This window comes from Canis lupus, chromosome 1 (genome assembly GCF_011100685.1).
Source record: "Canis lupus familiaris isolate Mischka breed German Shepherd chromosome 1, alternate assembly UU_Cfam_GSD_1.0, whole genome shotgun sequence".
Lineage (NCBI taxonomy): Eukaryota > Metazoa > Chordata > Mammalia > Carnivora > Canidae > Canis > Canis lupus.
This window is the reverse complement of record NC_049222.1, coordinates 117,462,269-117,486,735: the sequence shown is the minus strand read 5'-3', so window position 1 is coordinate 117,486,735 and position 24,467 is coordinate 117,462,269. Positions and strand designations below refer to the sequence as shown.

General features: G+C 44.2%; 1 protein-coding gene across 1 annotated transcript in view; it reads left to right on the top strand.

The window, feature by feature from the left end:
• WDR62 (WD repeat domain 62) overlaps window positions 1-24,467 on the top strand; it is a 47,537-nt gene that overhangs the window by 757 nt on the left and 22,313 nt on the right. Inside the window, exons 2-10 of the mRNA XM_038529217.1 lie at window positions 2,316-2,407; window positions 4,277-4,339; window positions 7,267-7,324; window positions 7,547-7,717; window positions 8,504-8,641; window positions 9,052-9,234; window positions 10,752-10,912; window positions 12,266-12,455; window positions 23,358-23,495. Coding sequence (XP_038385145.1) covers window positions 2,316-2,407; window positions 4,277-4,339; window positions 7,267-7,324; window positions 7,547-7,717; window positions 8,504-8,641; window positions 9,052-9,234; window positions 10,752-10,912; window positions 12,266-12,455; window positions 23,358-23,495 — 1,194 coding nt within the window. The remainder of the gene's footprint in view (window positions 1-2,315; window positions 2,408-4,276; window positions 4,340-7,266; window positions 7,325-7,546; window positions 7,718-8,503; window positions 8,642-9,051; window positions 9,235-10,751; window positions 10,913-12,265; window positions 12,456-23,357; window positions 23,496-24,467) is intronic.

The window sequence follows — 24,467 nt, the reverse complement described above, 5'->3', positions numbered from 1 at the left end:
ATCAAAGACGATTTTAGAGTAGGTACAAGGAATTCTCTTAGCACACCAGCGATTTAAGAAAATGGTTCTCCAGCTCTCCGAGCTACAAAGTCTATTTTTATAAAAGAGAAGTTGACAGTAATCATGCCACGGAGTTGCAGGGAGCAGAGATGAAATCGTGACCATGACCTGCTCTTGGCAGAGGCCAGATAGAGGGTGGAAACACGGTAGATCCTGGTGGATCTTGTTTCTGCCACCTGGCGTCCTGCTGCACTCTGATTATATCACCCATTCCTGGCTGCAAGGCCTAGCTAGGCAAGTGGCCCCTCCCCACCTCTCTGGCTGTACCTCCGTTGTCCTCTCTTTTTATCAGTGTTAGGTCACATTAGCCAGCTGTTTTCCCGAGGCTCCCCAAGCTCTTTACCTCCTCCCAAGTGTTTGCTGAGTCTTTTGGGCTTTTTTGCTGCAGTCCACCTGGCTGGGTCCTCATTCCTCAAATCTCAGCCTGAATATCCCTAGCCTGAGCCGCCTTTTTGAACCCCCCCACCTAAGATAGACACCTACTTTAATCTCTTACCTAGCATGCTGTACTTCATAGCATTTCTCTTGTATGTTCCTGAAAGTACTCTAAACTGTGTGTAACATAAAGGAATAGCAATGGGGATTTCAGAGAGACAGCAACGTGGTTAAGCGGCCTCTGGACCCAGACTGCCTGGGCTTAAACCTTAATTCTGTTCTTGTTATGAACTTTTCTGTGCCTCAGTTTCCTCATCTGTCAAATGATGATAATAATATAAATATTCCCTTGCAGGGTATTTGTGAGGATTAAGTGAACTCACGTATCTTAAGCATTAGAACAATACCTGGCACATTGCAAGTACTCTTATTAGTGGTAGCTACTACTGCTTTGATTGTGTAACTTGGATAATTGGTGTCATTTATTTATTCTTGTTTGGTGGCACAGAGTCCATCTGGCTTACAAAAGATGTACTCTAAAAATGACCATTATATTATATTAATGCCCAGTAATGCTGGTTGACAGATAGAAAAACAATGTGAGTGCCATTGTTTGATTGTTTGGAATAGAGTCCTGCTGCTGCTCCTTCCTGGGTGGGTTACCTCTCTGGGCCCCTTTATAGCCTCATCTGTAAGATGGAGATGATGATGATGATGATAATGACCGCAGGGTTATTGTGAGCATAAGTCAGTACAGGTATTTAAACAGTGCCTGGCTCCTGGTAAATGCTCAAGAAGAGCTAGTTATTATTATCCTATGTTTGCCTCTCATTTCTAAAGCCAAGGACTTGCTTGAGAATGTTTTGCTTTATAATAATTTGAAACTAGGGGATCCCTGGGTGGCTCAGCAGTTTGGCGCCTGCCTTCGGCCCAGGGCGTGATCCTGGGGTCCTGGGGTCGGGTCCCATATCGGGCTCCCTGTGTGGAGCCTGTTTCTCCCTCTGCCTGTGTCTCTGCCTCTCTCTCTCTCTCTCTCTCTCTGTGTGTGTGTGTGTCTCTCATGAATAAATACAATCTTTAAATTTAAAAAAAATAATAATAATTTGAAACTAGTATATTCAAAATATGAAAATACAATTCTAATAGTTCATATTCTAAACAGTTTCAATCAACCATGATAGTGACTTGTTCATTTAAATTACTTTGCTTAGAGAATTTAAAATTTTAAGTGTGACTATTCATTTGTTTCTTTACTTGTTGAACCTCTAGACTATGAATTTGCTGAGGGAACAGATGGTGTCCACTCTTGCTCACTGCTGTGTCTCTCCTTCAGGGCCCAAGGGTACTGGCTTTGGAGCCAGAGACTAGCTGGGTTTGTATCCCAACCTTGCCATTCCACAGGTGTGGGGATTTTGAGGCTCAATGACCTCGCCTCAAAATCCCCACACCTGTGGAGTGATGACAGTTGTGCCTTCTTCCTTGGGTTGTGGGATTTCAAATCTTTAATCCATATAAAATACTTAGAAATGTACTCAGAGGCCGCCTTCTCAGTGAGGCCTCTCCTTCCCCTATACTCCCAATCTTCTTCCCTGCTTTATTTTTCTCTCTTGCTCCTATCATCATCTGACATCTATTTTACATATTTGTTCTGTATATTTTTTATGTCCTCCATCCCATCTCCACTAGGGCAGGGATTTTTGTCTGTCTTCCTCACCATTCTGTGTCTTTCAAAGGAATCTCGAGAACAAATGTTAGGTGTTGGTGGCATGACTGTAGAAGCTCAGTGTTGTATGTAACAGGCACTGAATGGGTGGCTGAGGCACTGGTGCCACAAAGGACCTATTGGGAAGGTTCTTCTGACCTGGGCTTTTTCCCCACAGGTGTCACTCGAGAAGGTACTTGGCATCACAGCCCAGAACAGCAGTGGCCTAACCTGTGACCCCAACACAGGCCATGTGGCCTACCTAGCAGGGTGAGTGAATGAATGGGACTTGGTTTTTCCATCTGTAGAATGCAGATGAGCTCTCTACCCCTGAGGGCTGTGGAGAGGATTCCACAGGCCCATCTGTGTCTAGAACAGTACTGGCTTGTGGTGAGCACTATGAAAGCCCTACTGTAACTGCAGGTGGCATGTGGCAATGATTCTCGGAAAGACCCAAGCCATGGTGTCAGACAGCCTGAATTTGTGTCCCAGCTTCAACATGTACTCTTCTGCGAATACCTCCTTTTCCTTTTTCTTTTTCTTTTTTAAGATTTTTATTTATTTATTTATTTATGAGACACATAGGCAGAGGGAGAAGCAGGCTCCTCACAGGGAACCTAATGTGGGACTTGATCCCAGGACCCCATATCATGCCCTGAGCCAAAGACAGATGCACAACTGCTGAGCCACCCAGGTGCCCCAGCACCTCCTTTTTCATTCATAAAACAGAACTAATGATATCTTCCTCTTAGGTGGTTGAGAGGACTGAAAGATATCCTCCTACTGTTTATTCCACAAATACTGACCTAGTCTATTCTAGGGCATGACAGACCTGTGGTCATTCCTGATGAATTGTATCTGTTATTCAGTCTTTGGGATGCCGTCTAGGGGTGGACTCTTAAATCTGATAGGTGTGGATTCATATTCCCACTCTGTCCCCGACCTGCTGGTAGCCCTGGGCAAAGGATTTTCCCTCTCTGGTTTTCAAGTTTCCTCATCTCTAAAAGGGAGACTAAGATGTCCAGCTTCACCTGGTAATTGTCACAGGATTTTTTTATTTTTTTAAAGATTTTATCTGGGATGCCTAGGTGGCTCAGCAGTTGAGCGTCTGCCTTCGGCTCGGGGCATGGTCCTGGGATCCGGGATCGAGTCCCGCGTCGGGATCCCTGCAGGGGTCCTGCTTCTCCCTCTGCCTGTGTCTCTGCCTTTCTCTCTCTGTGTGTCTCTCGTGAATAAATAAATGAATCGTTTTTTTAAAAAAATAAAGATTTGATCTATTTATTCACGAGAGACCGAGAGAGATTGGCAGAGACACAGGCAGAGGGAGAAGCAGGCTTCCTGAAGGGAGCCTGATGCAGGACTCAATCCCAGACCCCAGGATCACGACCAGAGCCAAAGGCAGATGCTCAGCCACTGAGCCACCGAGGTGCCCCAATTGTGAGGATTTAAAGAGATGGTGCACATAGATCTTTAGGAGCCTAGGGCCTGACAGAGGAAATGTTGGTTTTTATTTAAGAATATATTATTTAGGGCAGCCCGGGTGGCTCAGCGGTTTAGTGCCGCCTTCAGTCTAGGGCCTGATCCTGAAGACCCAGGATCGAGTCCCACATCCAGCTCCCTGCATGGAGCCAGTGTCTCCCTCTGCTTGTGTCTCTGCCCCCCCCCCCCCCTCTCTCTCGTCTCTCATGAATAAATAAATAAATAAATAAATAAATAAAAATAAAAATAATTATTAAAAAAAAGAATATATTATTTAGGGGTGCCTGGGTGGCTCAGTCAGTTAAGCATCTGCCTTTGGTTCGGGTTATGATCTCAGGGTCCTGGGATCAAGCCCCACATCGGGCTCCCTGCTCAGGGGAGAGCCTGCTTCTCTCTCTCCCTCTGCCTGCTGCTCCCCCTGCTTGTTCTCTCTCTCTCTCTCTCTCTCTCTCTCTCTCTCTCCTGTCAAATAAAAAAAAATCTGTAAAATAGAATATATAGTACTCTAGAATTCTCAGCATAAATACCTGGAGGGAGAAGAGAGAATCTTCTGTCCAGAGGGAGCCTTATTTATATATGGGCTCTTTTGTTGGGAAGAGAATCATCCCTGGACCCCCATTACTTCCCTTAGTTTTGACACATTTTCCTCTTTCTCCCCAGCTGTGTGGTGGTGATTTTGAACCCCAAGGAGAACAAGCAGCAGCACATTTTTAACACTGCCAGGTATGCTGGGGCCTGGGCATTGGGTAGCGGTGGGACTGGGGTCCTGGCGCATGCCCCCTTCCCCATGTTGCTTGGAAGCTTGAGGTGGGTGACTAACTCATTCACTGACACATGGGTTCGGCGACATTCTGTTGCCTTGTGCTAGGTAGTGATCCAGTACTCATGATAGCGAACAGAAAAAACTGAGAATCTCTGCTCTTGTAGGGCTGACAGCTCATCGTTGGAGACAGACTAAACCAGTTGGCAAACTACTAGCTAACTTTGACCATTGCTGTGGAGGAAATGATGAGGATTAGGGCAGGTGTGCGGGCACTGACCAGTGGGGGAGAAGGGAGCCACGTCGGAGGGCCCAGGGAGGGCCTCTCGGAGGCTGAGACCTGAGAGGAGTAAGGAGGTGACCCTTGTGCAAGTGTGGGGAGAGTGTTCCAGGTAGAGGGAGCAGCAAGGGCAAAGGCCCTATAGTGGTTACAAATCTTGAGTTTTTTGAGGAGCAGCCCAGGGATTCCTGTGCCTGGAATGGAGGAGTGAGTGAAGGCGAGGTGAAGCAGAAACAGAAACCACTGCTGGGTATTGGCAATTTTTTGACTTTTTATATTGCAATAGTTTTAGACTTTAACGAACCGTACAAAGAGTGCCTGTATAACCATCTATATAGGTAATTTTTTTTCCCGAACCATTTGAGAGTAAGCCGCCGACAGGATGCCCCTGTACCTCTGAATGTTTCAGTGTATATTTCCAGGGAGGGAGGGGTTACCATTCAAAACCACAATACACTCACCAAAAGCAGGAAATTAAAATTGGTACATCACTACCATCTAGGTCTCTTTCGAGTTTTGCCATGTATCCCAAGAACGTTCTTTTTTTTTTTTTTTTTTTTTAAGATTTCATTTATTCATGACACACACAGAGAGAGAGGGGGGCAGAGACACAGAGGGAGAAGCAGGCTCCACGGGGACTGTATCCCGGGTCTCCAGGATCACGCCCCAGGCTGAAGGCCCCGCTAAACCGCTGGGCCACTGGGGCTGCCCCCAGGAACATTCTTTATAGCAAAAGTATTCTGTCCAGAATCACGTGTTTTATTTAGTGGTCTCTTTAGTCTTTTTCAGACTGAAGCAGTTTTTTCATCTGTCCTTGACATTCCTGACCATGACACCTGAGGAGTATGGGCCAGGTATTTTGTAGAATGCCCCAGCCTTCGGTGTGTCTGATGTTTCCTCATAAACTGAGGTTCTGCAGCAGAAGGAGTGCTACTTTCTCCTTAGTGCATTCTAGCGGGAGTGGCATGGTACTGGTATCTCCTGTGACCAGTGGTGTTCACTTGGGCCCCTGACAAAGGTGGCATCTGCTTTCCCATCGTGGGGCTTTCCCACCGGGAAGCCTCTCTTTTCTTCCAGTGATTAGCGAGCATCTTGTGGGGAGCTTCTGTGAAACTGCAGATACTACCCTGTTCCTCCCCAGACTTTTGTTTACTGGTCATAGCACGGCTTTGACATATTTCAAGGCTCTGCAGAGAATTCTGATGTGTGAACAGTGCACTGCCCTGTCAGGTTAGATAACTTGGGCAGGACTTCCCTGTGTTGAGGTCTCTTCACCTCAAAACTGACTCAGAGTCCTGACTTCGAGAACGCGTCTGAGGAATCAGTGCAGCGATGCCCATATAGCATTTTGCAGAGGGCCGGGCATAGGGTCAGGGCATGCGACAGGTTAGGAGTGGCTGCACACAACAGAAACCCACAACAATCATGGCTTCAGACACAAGGGCATACTCTTCTTGCACAATGGTGGGCACCCAGATGGCTGGTGTCTCTGTAAGCATCAGGAACCCCAGTGTGCCTGTCTTTCTGTTCCACCATGCCTGTTGTGAGGCTTCTTGAGGTTGTCTCATGGTCCAGGATGGAGTTCTGGCTGTCACGTCCAGAAGGAGAACAACTGGGGATCAGATCGAAGAATCCCCTTTGAGAAGCTTTTCAGGAAATCCCACCCAGCATTTCAGCTTACCTCTCACTGGACAGAATAAATCAGGTAGCTGTGTAGCTGCAAGAGAGGTGAGGAATGTACTCCTGCTGGGGACACTGCCATCCTAATTAAAATTTGGGTTCTGATCCAAATTGGACAAGGAGGGGCAAGTGGCTATCCCATAGGCAGCTTGCCTTGTCTGCCGCTGGAGGAGTGATGGGAAGCCACCAGAGAGTTGAGGGGATGCTGATAAATGTTCTATGAGGTTGTCAAAGCTTAGAGCATTTACTTAATTATCTGCACACTAATTAACTCATGTGAGGGAGACAATCATTGGACAATTAACATAGATAAAAGGGAGAGGGAAGAGGAAAACAACAGTGTAGTCTGGGAACCATGAAACTTGCTGCCAAGAAAACGTGCAAACTAGTCTAGTCATTCAGCCCTTGTGCAGGCTGGAGAGAAACATGTTGATTGTTCATGGGTTTTCCAGAATACCTTGTGTATTTAGCAATGGAGCACATGCTGCAGGCTGTCTCCTGTGCTGTCTGCCAGGCTCCTCCCCTTAGTGCCACTCCCATCATTAGGCCAGATCCGTACCATTTCCTCCTGAATTTCTCAGGGATACAGGATGGGTGGGGTCTCAGGGAGCCCACCCCCTGCTGAGGGAGAGAAAAGGAAGGTCCCTGTACAGTGACCACCCTATCTGGGTTTGGGGCCTTTGCTTTTTCCCCCATTTCCCTTTGCCACTGCCCCCCCTACTGGCAGCAGGTAAAGCAAGGAACACACTGTGTGCTGTGCTGAGCACACAGGCAGCATTGGCTCTATGGGAGCTGCTGGCACTCCCCTCTCCTGGCCTCTTTCAAGGCTTGGGAGCAAAAGGTGGGCAGAGTTGTAGGAGCACAGCCAGATGGGAGTCTGGCTGCCTGTCCTCCTTGAAACCAGTGACCAACCCCTTTCCTTACCCCCAGGAAGTCTCTGAGTGCTCTGGCCTTCTCCCCTGATGGGAAGTACATAGTGACAGGGGAGGTGAGTTGTGATGGTGATTGGGTGGGAAGGGATCTTGGGACCGCTCCTTATACCCCTGCCTTATACCCTAGAATAGCTTCTTCCCAGGCCAGAAAGCCCCTTGGCAGTTGGGGGTGGTGGCTTTTGGGCATGTCCTGGGGCAATGCCAATTTCAGCCCTAATAGCCCTTCTAGCCCTGCCTGGTACACAACTTATCAGCAGTAATGGCCCCACCTTCCCCAGAACGGGCACAGGCCTGCTGTGCGCATCTGGGACGTGGATGAGAAGAGTCAGGTGGCAGAGATGCTGGGCCACAAGTACGGCGTGGCCTGTGTGGCCTTCTCCCCCAATATGAAGCACATTGTGTCCATGGGCTACCAGCACGACATGGTACTCAACGTCTGGGACTGGAAGGTGAGATGGCCGGTGGGAGTATGGGCAGGTAACCAGCTGCCAGAGCACCCTGAGGCTCAGGCATTCAGCAAACGAAATGAGATAATTTGGTAAAGTGTTCATTTATCCAGAAAATATTTATTGAACACCTACTGGATGCTGGTCCCTGTTCTAGACATTGTGAGGCATGTGATGAGCTCTCAACTAGTGGAATTACATATTTATTTTCATGTCAACCAGCTGTGACCTTGAGCAAATGATTTGACTTCTCTGTGAGTCATCCTCATGTGTAAAATGGATATACTAGTATCTACCTTATCGAGTTCTGAGAATTCAAGAAGTTGATACAAACTGGAAGACTGGATGTTGGAACAGCTAGGGGAGGACTTGGAGGTGCAGAAATGGGTACCAAGTCCTGGCTCTCCTCATAATCTAGTGTGTGATCTTGAGCACATGACTCCACCTCTCTGAGCCTGGAAGAGGTGGGGAGAAGCACCTTCCTAGCATCTAGGACTATTGAGAGGATTACATCCTGTGAAGGCTCAGCCATGTATGAGCTATAGAGGTTGGACTCTTGGGGAGAGCTCTGGAACTTACACGTGGAAACCTTTCCAAGCCTCAGTGTCCTCTGTATTGGGAATGATATGAGTGCCACACATAGGTTTTCCCATAAAGCAGCTCACTGGAGGACTCAAAGAAAAATGACTTGGAGCAGGGGAGGGTGGGGAGATGCAGGGCTGAGGGCAAAGGCACAAACGATCCAATGGGTAGGTGCTAGAGTGAACTTCTCTGCATTGATTCTTCCAGAAAGACATCGTGGTGGCTTCCAACAAAGTATCATGCAGGGTCATTGCTCTCTCCTTCTCAGAGGACAGCAGCTATTTTGTCACCGTAGGGAACCGACACGTGAGGTTCTGGTTCTTGGAAGTCTCCACAGAAGCAAAGGTAGGTTTCTGCCCCTGCCCCCTTAGCCAAGCCTGGGGAGTAACCACTGAGGGCAGTATGGACTCCTGTTTCTACCTGAGATTTAGAGGCTGTGGTCTCAGAGGCTTTCTGGCCTCCGGTTCAGCTTCTGCTTCTGGGCCTCTCTTCAGGTGCTGTGAGGCCCTGCTGGGAAATATCTTCCCCACCCACTGACCCTGGGACCAGACCTCTTTCCTAGACTGCTGCCTTCCAGCCACTCTGCCTGGAAGTGTGTGCTGTTTTTTCTTTCCTTCTCTCCCATTTGGCAGAATGTCTCAGAGTCCTTCTATTTAGCTATGTGTCATATTCTCTGGTCGGGAGAGTTCCATGGTGACCTTGCTGGGGTCTAGGCCATGTGGACAGTGTCTTACTGTGCCCTGTTATGCCTCCAGGTGACGGGCACAGTTCCCCTCATAGGGCGTTCGGGCATCCTGGGTGAGCTGCACAACAACATCTTCTGTGGCGTGGCTTGTGGCCGGGGCAAGATGGCAGGCAACACCTTCTGTGTGTCCTACTCGGGCCTCCTTTGCCAGTTCAATGAGAAGAGAGTGCTGGAGAAGTGGATCGACTTGAAGGTACACCACCCTCCCTCCTTGCCATCAGTGGGGAAAACACTCTTCCCAGGACATGTCTCAAGGGACACTCAATGATATCCCTACCTGGTAGTTGGTCCCACTAGCTCTGGGTTTGACTGCTCAGAAGTTGTGCTTGTGAGACTCTGGGTGAGTGAGTTTCCCTCCCTGGGACTCAGGTTCCTCATCTGTAAAATGGAAAATGTAAGACACTTAGCACAGGTTCCTCATCTGTAATCTGTAAAATGTAAGGTGCTTAGCACAGTACCTGGTACCCTATAATGGGGTCAAGGCTATAATTGCTCTCCCATGACTATTAGATCCAGTTCCCATTTCTCTTCACTGAGTTCTCTTAGCTGGTGGGATGACCTGATTGATTGATTGATTGATTGGATGACCGCATTTACAAAACAAACTAAGGGGGGATCCCTGGGTGGCTCAGTGGTTTGGTGCCTGCCTTCAGGCCAGGGCATGATCCTGGAGTCCTGGGATGTCCCACATGGTGTTCCCTGCATGGAGCCTGCTTCTCCCTCTGCCTGTGTCTCTGCCCCGCCCCACCATGAATAAGTAAATACATAAAAATATTAAAAAAAAACAAAACTAAGGTATTATTGACTTAATGTTTCAGTCAAAAAAGACTATTAAAATATGTAACATTTTCTTTTTTTAAACATTTTAAGTTAAAGACTGGATATATCTCTAAATTGCAGAACCACATTTCTTCAGGATCTGAGGGTTTGAATCCACACTTTTCTTGTGTTCCCTCCTTTTCCTACTCCTGCTCTTGTGGCTCTCTTCCAGAACTCACCTTTAGGGCTAATGGCACGGTGTCAGGCCTGTGGAAGAATTTGAAATTTCGTCTGTTTTTCCTAGGTTGGTTAAACATCATTTTTTTTTTCTCATTTGAATCTTCTTTTTAGAACTTTAGCAGCTCAAGCAAGTCCAAAGCTTCCAACAGATGGACGGTTAGCCCCTGAGCAGTTGTCTTAAATGACTTATAAATTAAATCCCTCTAGATTTGGAAAAGCTCCTCTAATCTGTGTCCAGAGGTCTGGCACTTCCTGCCCCTTCCATCTGTGTATCCTGGCGGGATAGATAGTCTGATAGTCTTTTCTGTATATAGTAACATTTTTCTGTGTTGCTTTGAAGTATCTCTATGAAGTTGTTTTTAAACAGTAGGGGAAAAACATAAGCCTCAAATTCAACCCTGGTACTGCATGTTACCTATCTGAAGTCACAAATTGCTGAACAGATTATTTTCCACAGACAGCTGAGTTCCTCTGTAGACAGTGATAACAGTTCTGTCACAGTTTGTGCCTCTGTCTGCCTACTGGCACGTTTTCTCCAATAGTGACTGCCATCTCCTGACTTCAGAAGTTTAAAATTTGCCAAAATGGGCTCCTCAAACCCAAGGAACTCTAAGGCTTCTCAGAGGCTGAATTCTGCTCTGTTAGTCCCTATGTCTCTGAACTGGGCCACATGCAGCACCAAGTCCACTTGAGTCCCCTTTGCCCCCACAGGTCTCCTTATCTTCATGCCTCTGTGTCAGCCAGGAGCTCATCTTCTGCGGCTGCACAGATGGGATCGTCCGCATGTTCCAGGCCCACAGCCTGCAATACCTTGCAAACCTGCCAAAACCACACTACCTTGGGGTGGACGTGGCCCAGGCTCTGGAGCCCAGGTACGGCCTAGCACAGGGTAGGAGAGGGGCCCACGCAGAGTCTGTCTCCCGACATCCATTCGTGCATCAAGCTTCATGTACCTATCTGGCTGGCCCTGCACTAGAAGGATAGAGCTATTACAAGGCAGCAAAATCTCTGCCACCATGAAGTCTGCAGTCTAGTGAGGGAGCTTGATGCCAAACAAGTTTACAAACAAGGTCATTTGAGATCGTCATAAATGCTTGGGTGAAATAAACCAGGAACTCAGGAAGGAAAGTGCCTAGGGGTCGGGCTATGTTGATTGGGAGCCAGAGGAAGTCTCTGGTGAGGAGGAGCCAGCTATGTGGAGAGGTAGGTCCTAATAGCAAGTATAAAGACCTGAAGGGGAAAGTGCCCTGGGCTTGGCGTGTTGCAGGTACAACTAGAGGCTGCATGGCCAGAGCCCAGTGTGCCAGGGAGAATGTTAGGAGACTGGTCTGAACATTGATGGAAGCCTGCAGGGGAGCTTATAGTCTTTTCTGGGGTCATTGGGCAGCCACTGGAGATTGCAGGCATTGGCATCAGTTATATGGTTGGCCTTAAGCATTAAATCTGTCTGGCTGCCATGTTGAAAGCAGGTTGAAGGGCTGAGCTATGGTGTATCTTCCCCTTTGTTGTAAGGCTATTGGGGGCAAGGGCTACCTAACTGGGTGCTGGGTGCCTGGGGCTGCCTGTTTGTAAATTGCTGGACACTACCTCCTGGGTACCTTTTCTGAGTGACACACAGTGTTGTGTTCTAGTGACCAGGCTGCCCAGCCCCCCTGCCACCTTCGCCGTGTGTGCTTTAGTTTTCTCATCTGTGAAATATAGTACCTACCTCTCGTGGATACCAAGGATTCGGTAGCTAAAGCTCTCTAATCGTCGCGTAGTAAGTGCTCAGTAAACTATAGCCTTTGTAGGGAGGCCCTAGGCCAGGGGACAGCACCCCAGCCCTGGCATAGGGACTTTTGGTCATGTGTTGGTGAGGCCAGTGTGAGAGAACTAAGGTACATACATGCCCATTATCCTTCCATGCTCAGAAAAAGGATGGAGCTTGGGTTGGGTGAGATGAGGGAAGGTGAAAATTCAGATGTTCTCAGGGGCCAGGCAGGAACTTCCAGTTAACAACCACTGTACTAGAAGCAAAAGCAAAAGAAGAAGGAGAGAAGAAGTAGAGTTGGAGTGGGAGATGAACCACACCTCAATTATAAGGGATGGCATTGCCAGGCAAGAGGCAGCTTGAGTGTCCCCAGAGGCAGCTGTCATTGATGGCAGCTTGAGTGTCACCAGAGGCAGCTGTCATTGATACTCACACTGCCATTGATGGCGACTGATAACCCATGTGGCCTTGTTAGCTTCCTCTTCTGCAGGAAGGCAGAAGCAGTCTACCCAGATACAGTGGCGCTGACCTTCGACCCCATCCATCAGTGGCTGTCCTGCGTGTATAAGGACCACAGCATCTACATCTGGGACGTCAAAGACATCAACAAAGTAGGCAAGATGTGGTCGGAGCTCTTCCACAGCTCCTACGTCTGGAACGTGGAGGTGAGCCCCTCTTCCTCTCTGCCCCTGCTCAGCTCCCATCCGGGGCTCAGCTGGGGAAAGCTTCTGCAGTTTGGGGAACCCATTCAGCCATTCCTTCACAGGATACTCATGGGCCCCAACTTGGTGCCACGTGCTGTTCTAGGTGCTGGGGACATTCGTTGGGAAGGAAACTGACAAATGTCCTGCCGTGGTGGAGCTCACATTTGGGTGGGAGAGTAATCTCATACACATCATCAGTGACAGCCAAGCAGCACTACCTCTCCAAAGAAAAATAAAACCAGGGGAAGAGAGACCAGGGGTGCTCTCTGAGAACTTGACCTTCAAGCAGAGACCTGCAGGGAGTGAGGGGCAGAGGCATGCAGCCACTTGGGAGGACCGTGGCAGGAGCGTGTATACCTCATAGAGCTTGCTGTGGAGAGCTATTTGTGTAGGTTAGTGCTCTTTAAAGTGTTGAAATTTTCGGAGAATGAGTCTTTGGGGGTGTTTTCATTCTCTAAAGCTGTTCTAAGTTTTCCTTGCAGATAAGACAACTGGTGGGGAAATAATTGTATTCTACCTCTTTTCCCTCCTGAAAATTTCATACTGTGAGGAACATTTGTCCTAGAGAAATTATGTTTTCAGTGGCCCAGTTCAGAATTAGGAGAAATAACTCGATCCTTTTCAACAACCATTATTCAGCCCTTTGTTCGGATCCATCTGCCTTTCATAGATCGGACATTTCTGTTGATAGCACTTTACTCAACAAGAATGTTTTTTAAGTAACTTTAAAATTTTATATATAAATATATTCTCCTTGAAAAAAGGGTGAAATGTTTCAAAGCTAAAGTCTGTTTTGATCTGCCCACCCCCCAATCCTGTTCACTTTCACCCTCACCTTTGTTATTAGTTTATTATGTTTTCTTTCAGTTCTTTTCCTTTGCATTTGCCTATTATTTATGTGTATCTTTCTCCTCAACAAAAATATCTGTGGGTGCATCTTTTTATCAGTTCTGGAAAGAACAGCCAGTACAGATTTAAAAATTGCCTCTACCCCATTCTTTCTCTTCTTCTGCAACTCCTAATGTCCTAACCCTCTTTGTCCTTCAATTTTTTTTTTAAATAACAGATCTAGAAAATCATACAAAGGAAATGTACAGTTTATTGATAATTGTTAGGAGCTATTGATGCTCAATGCCTAGATCCATCTATTCCTTGGGGGTTGCAATATGGTGATATTCTAATTCTATCATTTCTTTTTATTAGTTGGACTACTTATATGAAGAAACACTTCCCCTCATCTACCATTTGGTCACCCAGTGGTACACTTCATATAGGAAAGGCAGGATAAATGCTTGATTCTTTCCCTTTATTTACCAGTTTTCAAGATAATGAATTGGTTCCCTGTCCTCTAAAGGTAACTAGTTGTTTTTATTTAATATCATTATACACTCATATGTAAATATATTGGATATATTTTAATCCATTGCAATTATTAACATTATGGAAGCTCAAATTGTCCCATCTTTGACCATTGGGAGCCTCTTCAAGTTGGCTTCTGAGTCCTCTGGACATGACCCTTGTAGTCTTTCTTTGGTAGCTACCTTTTGTTTTTTGAGATGACAAGATATTCCAGCTTCATCTTGTACATTTCCTATCCCAGACTGGAATCAATCATTTCTTAAAGAAGCCCTAAGTTTTTATTTCAAGTTGAATTGGTACTTCAAATTCATAGTCTGAGTGTTGGGGATGCTCATAGGTATTAGACTGATCCTTCCAGAATGCTAAAGACACGGGGGATGATGGAATTAGAATATCCCCGTTAATCATTTATTTATTCTCACATTATGTGTACAACAGTCTAAGAATGACAATTACTCAATTTTAAAAAGAGTTAAAACAATTTTTTTGTATATGTTCTCCATTCTCTCCCAATTTTAAAAAATAGTTATTCAACATCTATGTGACCTGCTCATGTAGCCATTATATACCATGTTCTCTTCCTTCTGACCCCATTTATTTAGGGGAGTGTAAGTGTACATATGTATTGTGTTAAAATACAGATAGCATAAAATTTGCCATTTAATTTACTTGTTTTGAGAGAGCGTATGCATGCATGCATGCACGTGCAGGTTCAGGGGAAGGAGCAGAGGGAGAGTGAGAGAGAAAATCTTAAGCAAACTGCAGGATCAGTGTAGAGCCCAATGTAGGGCTCAATCTCACGACACTGAGATCACAACCTAAAACAAAATTAAGAGTCAGACACTTAACTGACTGACCCACCCAGACCCCCCTAAATCATTTTAAAATGTACAATTCAGTGGCATTTAGTACACTCATAGTGTTGTACAACCATCCCTATTATCTAGTTCTAGAACATTTTCATCACTCTAAAAGGAAACTCTGTACCCATTAACCAATCACTCCCTATTCCCATTCCCCCAGCCCTAACCTGCTTTCTATTGGTATGGATTTGCTTGTTCTAAATATTTCATACAAATGGAATGATAGAATATGTGGACTTTGTGTCTGGCTTCTTTTCTTTAGTATGTTTTCAAAGTTTTGGGTCTTGGTTTTTAAGACTTTTAATTATTTGAGAGAGAGAGCACAAGCAAGGAGAGGAGCAGAGGGAGAAGCAGACTCCCCACTGATCAGGCAGCCCGATGTGGGGCTCAATCTCAGGACTCTAAGGCCATGGCCTGAGCTGAAGGCAGACACTTAACCAACTGAGCCACCCAGACACCTCTCTTTTTAAGGTTTATCTGTGTTGTAATGTTTCAGTACTTTATAAGGTTGAATAATATTCCATTGTGCAGATACACCACATTTTATTCATCTGTTCATCAGTTGGTGGACATTTGTGTTGTTTCTACCTTTTGGCTATTATGAATAGTACTGCTATGAATGTTCATGTATAAGGTTTGAATATCTGGTTTCAGTTCTTTTGGGTATATACCCATGAGCAGAATTGCTGGGCCATATGGTAAATCTTGTTAGCTTTTTGAGGAACCATCAGGGTATATACCCATGAGCAGAATTGCTGGGTCATATGGTAAATCTTGTTAGCTTTTTGAGGAACCATCAAACTTTTCCATAGCAACTGCACCATTTTACATTCCTTTTTTTTTTATTTATATATTTAAATAATCTCTGTACCCCAATGGGGTTCAAACTCACAGCCCTGAGATTAAGAGTCATACACTTCCTTTTTTCTTTTTAAAGATTTCATTTATTCATGAGAGACAGAGACAGAGGACCAGAGACAGAGGCAGAGGAAGACACAGGCTTCCTGCAAGGAGCCTGATGTGGGACTCAATCCTGGATCCCAGGATCATGCCCTGAGCCGAAAGTAGATGCCCAATTGCTGAGCCACCAAGGCATCCCAAGAGTGATACACTTCCAACTGAGCCAGCCAGGCACCCCTCACCATTTTACATTACCACCAGTGATGTAGGAGAATTCCAATTTCTCTACATCCTTACCAGCACGAGTTTTTTTGATTTTTGCTTTAAATTATAGCTATCTTAGTGTTTGTGAAGTGGTACTATATTGTAGTTTTGACTTGCATTTCCCTAATGGTTAGTGATGTTGAACCTCTTTCATATACTAGTTGGTAATTTGTATATCTTTGAAGAAATGTGTATTCAAATTTTTTGCCCATTTTTTACTTGGGTTGTTTGTCTTCTTCCTGTTAAATTGTAAGAGTTCTTTATATATTCTGGATACTAGACCCTATTAGATATATGCTTTGCAAATATTTTCTCTCATTTTTTGTTATCTTTTCACTTTTTTTGATGGTATCCTTTGATGTACAGAGGTTTTTAATTTTTTTTTTTTAAATCCCAGGGATCCCATAGGTTTTTAATTTTGATGAAGTCTAATTTATCTATTTTTTCTTTTGTTGCTTGTATCTTTGGTGTCATAGCTATAAAGAACCGTTGCTAAATCCACAATCATGAAGATTTGCTTTTCTTTTAAGAGTTTTATTGTTTTAGGGGCTCCTGGGTGGCTCAGTCAGTTAAAAGTGTCTGACTCTCTGTCTCAGCTCAGGTCTTGATCTCAGCGTTAGGAGTTCAGGTCCCATGTTGGGCTCCATGCTGGAGCACTTAAAAAAAAAAAAGTTTGGGGGATCCCTGGGTGGCTCAGTGGTTTAGTGCCTGCCTTTGGTCCAGGGCGTGATCCTGGAGTCCCGGGATCAAGTCCCACATTAGGCTCCCTGCATGGAGCCTGCTTCTCCCTCTGCCTATCTCTCTCTGTCTGTCTCTCTCTCTCTCTTCCTCTCTGTCTCTCATGAATAAATAAATAAATCTTCAAAAAAATAAATAAAAAGTTTCATTGTTTTAGCTCTTCCATTTATGTCTTTGATCTCTTTTGAGTTAATTTTTTTTTTTTAAGATTTTATTTATTTATTCATGAGAGACACACAGAGAGGTGAAGACACAGGCAGAGGGAGAAGCAGGCTCCATGCAGGGAGCCTGATGTGGGACTCGATCCCAGGTCTCTAAGATCATGCCCTGGGATGAAGACAGCGCTAAACTGCTGAGCCACTGGGGCTGCCCCTTGAGTTAATTTTTGTATATACTTGATGCAGAGGTCCAACTTCATTATTTTGCATTTGTTTTGTTTTTTAAGATTTTATTTATTTATTCAGGAGAGACACACAGAGAGAGAGGCAGAGACATAGGCAGAGGGAGAAGCAGGCTCCCTGCAGGGAGTCTGATGCAGGACTCCGTCCCCAGATAGGAATCACACCCTGAGCCAAAGGCAGCTGCTCAACCACTGAACCACCCAGGTGTCCCTAACAACTTTGGGATTTGTTTGTTTGATCAATATTCATTTGAGTATTTGGGATCTCTTACAATTCCATATGAATTTTATTTTTATTTTATTTTTTAATTTTTTTTTCCATATGAATTTTAGGATCATGTTTTCCATTTCTGGGGAAAAGAAAAAAGACTGTTTATCTCCATTGTAATCTTTATTTTCTTCTTCCTTATAGCTTTTGGTTTAGTTTGCTATTGTTTTTCTGGTTTCTTAAGGTGAGACATTCTTGATTTAAGATCTTTTTTTTTAAGATTTTTTTTAATTTTGAGAGAGTGCACACACAATGGGAGGGGAACAGAGGGAGGGATAATCCCAGAGGAAAGGAGAATCTCTGGGCCAATTGTGGAGCTCAACATGAGGCTCCATCCCATGACCCCAAGATCACAATCTGAGCCAAAACCAAGAGTTGAACATTTAACTGTGCCACCCAGGCGCACCTGAGATGATGATGATGATGATGATGATGATGATAACCATTATCTTTTTTTTAAGATGGGATTTTTTTAAAGATTTTGTTTTTTTATTTGAGAGAGAGAAAGAGAAAGCATGGGCAGGGAGAGGGGCAGAGGGAGAAGCAGACTCCTAACTGAGCATGGAGCCCAGTGAGGAGCTCAGTCCCAGGACTCTGGGGTCATGACCTGAGCCAAAGACAGACACTTAACCAACTGAGCCACCCAGATGCCTGTTTTAAAAAAAAATTTTTTTTAATTCATTAGAGAGAATGAGCTAGGGAGGGGCAGAGGGAGAAGCAGAACCCTGCTGAACAAGGAGTGGACCCAGGACTCTGGGATCATGACCTGAGCTGAGGTAGACACTTAACCAACTGAGCACCCAGGAGCCCCAATCTGCTTTTTTTTAAAGATTATTTATTATTTATTCATAAGAGACACAGAGAGGCAGAGACATAAGCAGAGGGAGAAGCAGGCTCCATGCAGGAAGCCCAATGTGGGACTCGATCCCAGGACTCCAGGATCACATTCTGAGCCAAAGACAGACACTCAACTGCTGAGCCTCCTAGGCGTCCTGTCAACCTGCTTTTCTAATGTAGGCATTTAGAGCTGTAAGTTTCTCTCTGAGCGTTGCTTTTGCTGCATGCCATAATTTTGGTATATTGTGTTTTCATTATCATTTGTCTCGCAGTATTTTCTGATTTCTCTTTGATTGCTTCTTTGACCCATTGATTGTGTAAAAGTGTATGGTTTAATATTTATGTATTTGTTAATTCTCCAAATTTCCTACTGTTATTTGTAATTTCATTCCAATTGTGGTTGGAGAAGATTGTATGATTACAGTTTTTTTAAATGTATTGACTTATTTTGTTACCTAATGTGTGGTCTGTTCTGGAGAATGCCCCATGTTCACTTGAGAACATGGATTTTGCTGTTATTGGGTGGCATAGTCTTTATACATTTGTTAATCTGTTTGGTTTATAGTGTTTTTTGCAGGCCTCTGTTTCCTTATTGATAATTTCCCTAGAGCTGTCTTTTTTTTTTTTTTTTTTAAGATTTTATTTATTTATTTATGAGAGACAGAGAGAGAGAGAGAGGCAGAGTCACAGGCAGAGAGAGAAGCAGGCTCCATGCAGGGAGCCCGATGTGGGCCTCCATCCCGGGACTCTGGGATCACTCTGGGATCCGAAGGCAGATGCTAAACCGCTGAGCCACCCAGGGATCCCAAAACTTTTTTTTTTTTTTTTAAGGATTTTATTTATTCATGAGACACACAGAGAGAGGCAGAGATATAGGCAGAGGAAGAAGCAGGCTCCCTGCAGGGAGTCTGATGTGGGACTCAGTCCCCAGATAGGGATCACACCCTGAGCCAAAGGCAGACACTTAACCAACTGAGCCACCTAGGTTCCCCCTCTCCTTCATGTTTATTTTTTTTTATTTTTATTTTTTAAGATTTATTTATTCATGAGAGACACAGAGAGAGAGAGGCAGAGGGAGAAGCAGGGTCCATGCAGGGAGCCCGATGTGGGACTCGATCCTGGGTCTCCAGGATCATGCCCTGGGCCGAAGGCGGCGCTAAACCGCTGAGCCACCTGGGCTGCCCGCTCCTTCAGGTTTATTTTTTTTTTTTTTTAAGATTTATTTATTTATTTATGATAGACATAGAGAGAGACAGAGAGGTGCAGACACAGGAGGAGGGAGAAGCAGGCTCCATGCCGGGAGCCCGACGTGGGACTCGATCCTGGGACTCCAGGATCGCGCCCTGGGCCAAAGGCAGGCGCCAAACCGCTGAGCCACCCAGGGATCCCTGCTCCTTCATGTTTATTTTTTTTTTTTTTAATTTTTACTTATTTATGATAGTCACACAGAGAGAGAGAGAGGCAGAGACACAGGCAGAGGGAGAAGCAGGCTCCATGCACCGGGAGCCCGACGTGGGACTCGATCCCGAGTCTCCAGGATCGCGCCCTGGGCCAAAGGCAGGCGCTAAACCGCTGCGCCACCCAGGGATCCCTCCTTCATGTTTAAAGGGTAGTTTTGGAAGGGAGAAGAAATGTGTGGGAAATATCAGAAAGGGAGACAGAACATAAAGACTCCTAACTTTGAGAAACGAACTAGGGGTGGTGGAAGGGGGGTGGAGGTGAATGGGTGACGGGCACTGAGGGGGGCACTTGACGGGATGAGCACTGGGTGTTATTCTGTATGTTGGCAAATTGAACATCAATAAAAAATAAATTTATTATAAAAAAATCTAAAGGGTAGTTTTGCTAGGTACAGAATTCTTGGTTAACAATTTTTTCTCTGTAGTACTTTAAATATGTTGTCCCACTGCCTTCTGGTTTCTATGGTTTCTGTTGAGACACCAACTGTTAATTTTATTGAAGATCCTTTGTATGGAATAAGTCATCTATCTCTTGTTGCTTTCAAGATTTTGTCTGGCTTTTGGCTTTCAGTAATTTGTGATGTGTCTTGACATGAATCTTTTTTAGTCTGTTTATCCTGCTTGGAGTTTTTTCAGCTTCTTGAATGTGTTGATACATGTCTTACATCAAATTTGAGAAGTTTTAGCCTCTATTTTTTCAAATATTTTTTGTGCCTCTTTCTTTCTAGACTTCTATGTGTGTATGTTGATGTTCTCTGTGGTCTTCTATAGGTTCCTTAGGTTCTACTCATTTTTCTTAAAATTTTTTCATTCTGATCCTTAGACTGGGTAATTTCAATTGACCTATTTTTGCTTCACTGATTCATTCTTATGCTCACTATATTTGCAGTTGAACCCTACTGAATTTTTATTTTAGTTATTATACTTTACAGCTCTAGATTTCTATTTGGTTCCTTTTTATAATTTTTTTATTGATATTCCATATTTGATGTGACATTGTTCTTCTGGTTTCCTTTAGTCCTTTGTCCACAATTTCCTTGATCTTTTTCAGTATATTTAAGACAGTTGATTTAAATTCTTTGTTTAATAAGTCCAATCTGGGCTTCCTCAGGCAGTTTCTCTTAATTTCTGTTTTCCTGTGAATGGGCTGTGCTTTCTTCTTTTCTTCTCTTTCATTATTTTTTGTTGAAAACTGGGTATTTCGACTATTATAATGTGATAACTCTGGCAATCAAATTCTCCTCCCTGCTAGGGTTTGTTATGTGGGTTGTAATTGTTTAGTGATTTTTCTGAACTACTTTTGTAAAGATTGTATTCTTTTTCTTTTTTTTCTTTTTTTTCTTTATGATAGTCACAGAGAGAGAGAGAGAGGCAGAGACACAGGCAGAGGGAGAAGCAGGCTCCATGCACTGGGAGCCCGACGTGGGACTCGATCCCGGGTCTCCAGGATTGCACCCTGGGCCAAAGGCAGGCGCCAAACCGCTGCGCCACCCAGGGTTCCCTGTATTCTTTTTCATGTGTGGTCACTGAAGTCTCTTTTCCATTATCTGAGTAGTCAGCTAATGATTTGACAGTAGTTTCCTTAAATGTCAAAATTCAGCAGCTTCTTTCTTTTTTAAGCTCCTCCTGGTTATTGTAAGTTAGATTCGGGGTTCTGAAAAAGTTGATTCTGATAGTTTTTTTCCAGCTTAAGGTTGCTTTGGTGGAGGGATAGTTTTTGGAGTTCCCTACTGTGCCATTTTCAGTGATGTCACTTGACCCATATTTATTCTTTGTTCTACAAGTAACAGATATTTACATATAGACATTTGTTGACATCTCCAGTTGTTTTTGTAGTTCAGAGTTCATTCTTTGGAAGACTTGTCAGGAACAGTTCATGAGCCACCCAGGGATCCTTTATTTCTGGTTTTTCTAATTGTGATTTAGGTTGCTATCCATATCTCAGATCATTTTCTTAATGTCTTCTAGCTTATCTTGAAATAGTAAGTTACAGTTTTGATTTGTTTTGTGGAAATATGTTTCTGGTGTGCTTTCTTTCTTTTCCTTTTGTTTTAACTTTGGGACTTGAGTTTGGTCCTTTTTTTGTTTTCCTTTTTATGTAACACTAGTTTTTCTGAATTTTTAGAAGTTGGTATAGTTTGTGGCATGCCTGGCATGAGACTTCATCTGGGGATTGTGAGGTTGAGCTCCATCTTGGGTATAGACATTCCTTAAAAAAAAAAAAAAAAAAAAACACACAGAAGTTGGTGTTCAAAACATTTTCCTACTTCTCAGGAAAAAATTCCATCTTCCATGATTTTTATACTGTTTAAAAAAATATGGCAGCTTGCCTTTTGATATTTCCTTGTTATGTTCCTGTTTATGTGTACCTCTACTTTGTTCTAAGCCTCCCCTTTACTCTGGCTCTCCTGGCTCTCTCTTGATCAGTTTTGTTTCCACTCAGTAGTTTGCCCTCAGGATAGGCCTTTGTCCTCAAAGAGAGCCCTGGCAGGTCAGTTTTGAGAGTTTATGGGCTTCACTGCTCCAGACTTCTAAATGCCAAACCTAGCACTCAACTACTATTGAAGAAGATGAAACCCTCCTGATTTGATTCACATCTTAGCTCCTAAAAGCTCCCTCACTGACCTAGCAATATCAACTATTTCTTCAAACTCCCCTTCAGACCTAACTGCCAAACCTTGCAGTTAAACCACTATTGGAGAGGATAAAACCCTCCCAATTTAAACTGTTCAGTTTGGCCTGTTGTACCTTCCCATGAATACCTGTTGGCTACTTTGGGTTATCCTTTGTTGGATCTGTCAGGGTCTTCATTGCTTCCCTCTACTTTCTCTCATACACATGATGATGTGTAGATCTTATGACTAGAGGTAGTTTGTCCCTACCTGCTTATCTTTTGGGAGTTAAGAGAATATCTTATCACCTAGTTTTGCTGTATTGTTGTTCATGTGGTTTTGGTCACTCATTTTTATGTGGGGATTTTTTAAATTTAATCATTTAGAGAGTGCATGTGTGCAAGTTGAGGGAGGGACAGAGGGAGAGAATCTTCAAGCAGACTCAGACTGAGTGCAGAGTCTGAGGCGGGGCTCGGCCCTATGACCCTGAGATCATGACCTGAGCCAAAACCAAGAGTCGAATGTTTAACCAACTGAGCCACCTAGGTGCCTTGTGTGGGTTTTTTAGATTAAAAAAAATCTATGCTGCTGCTATTATCATCTCAGAACTCAGTGTTCCATATTTTGAAATTCCTTTATATGTTATTTCTCTGACTCTCTGAGCTGTATTTTGTTTTTAGAAATAGTTTTGTTCTTTTTCAGGTTTGCTTAGTTATTCTTTCTAGTTTATGGTTGACTACTCTTACTTTTGTCAAAGTTCTTCTATTTCTTTAAACACATTAAACAGAGTTATTTTATATTCTGTCTGATTTTCCAGTATTTGAAGGTGGACTGTTTTTTCTGCTGCTTCTTGCCCATGGTACCTTGTTTCCTTTTTTGCTTAGTGATTTTTGACTGGGCTGCCCATTTGCCTTGGAAATTTATGTGCGAGGATGTTTCATGACCTGGGCTGAAGATGGTGCATGGACAACATATGGTAGCATGTAGTGTCTTTTTTTTCTTGTTTATTTTTAACATAGAAGACATTACACTATGCCTATTTATCTGCAACATGCCTTTTTTTTTTTTTTTTTCCCCCACCAAAATACAATAGAATATCCCAGTGCTGTCATGGAAATGGTTGTAATGAATCACTCTTTGCCTTATTCTCTGGGAACTGTAGGTGTATCCTGAGTTTGAAGATCAGAGAGCTTGTCTGCCATCAGGATCTTTTCTTACTTGTTCCTCAGACAACACCATCCGCTTTTGGAACATGGATAGCAGTCCCGACTCTGAATGGCAGAAGAATATCTTCAGTAACGTGAGTGGCTTAATTGTGAACCATATTTTAGGAGAAACAGAGATGTGCTTTAAGCTAGGATAGAGGGGTAGGAGAGAATCCTATGGACCTTGGTGTTAAGCTTCCCTGGATGCAGGGACCAGGAAGCACTCTGTGTCTCCCTCTCTCGTTTCTCTCTCTCTCCTTTTTTTTCTTTCTGAAGTAGCATGGTCTCTCCTCTTCCAGTCAGCTCCTGCCCTCCAGGTATGTGTCAACACAGCTACTCCAGGCAACTTGCCATATTCAATAGAAATGAAATTGTTCCCTAAGTGTTAAGTCAGAACTTCCTGGAAGAGCACCTGGTGGACCAAACCAGGGAGAGGCTTCCCCTGTCTACCTTACTGCCAAACTGTGAAGCCTTGGGTGAGGGTGCTGGCAGGACCCCAAAGAGAGCCATGATGGGAGAATATAGAGAAAATTTTGCTGAAGAAATAGTTGATATTGCTAGGTCGGTGAGGGAGCTTCTCTTAGGAGCTGAGATGTGAATTGTGCATTCATCTTCTCTGCAGATGCTTATTAAGATCTGCACTATGGGGCAGCCTGGGTGGCTCAGCAGTTTAGTGCCGCCTTCAGCCCAGGGTGTGATTCTGGAGACCCAGGATCGAGTCCCGCATCAGGCTTCCTGTATGGAGCCTGCTTCTCCCTCTGCTTTTCTCTCTCTCTCTGTGTGTCTCTCATGAATAAATAAATAAAATCTTAAAAAAAAAAATCTATGCTAAGCACTGTGCAGTGAACTAGTAACTGTACAAATTATGATATAATCATTTTTAAAGATTTTATTATCTAAGAGAGAGAGAGAAAGAGAATAGGCAGGAGAGGGGCAGAGGGAGAAGCAAACTCCCCACTGAGCAGGGAGCCCAACGTGTGGCTCGATCCCAGGACCCCGGGGACCATGACCTGAGCCAAAGGCAGTTACTTAATCGACTGAGCCACGCAAACACCCCATAAATAATC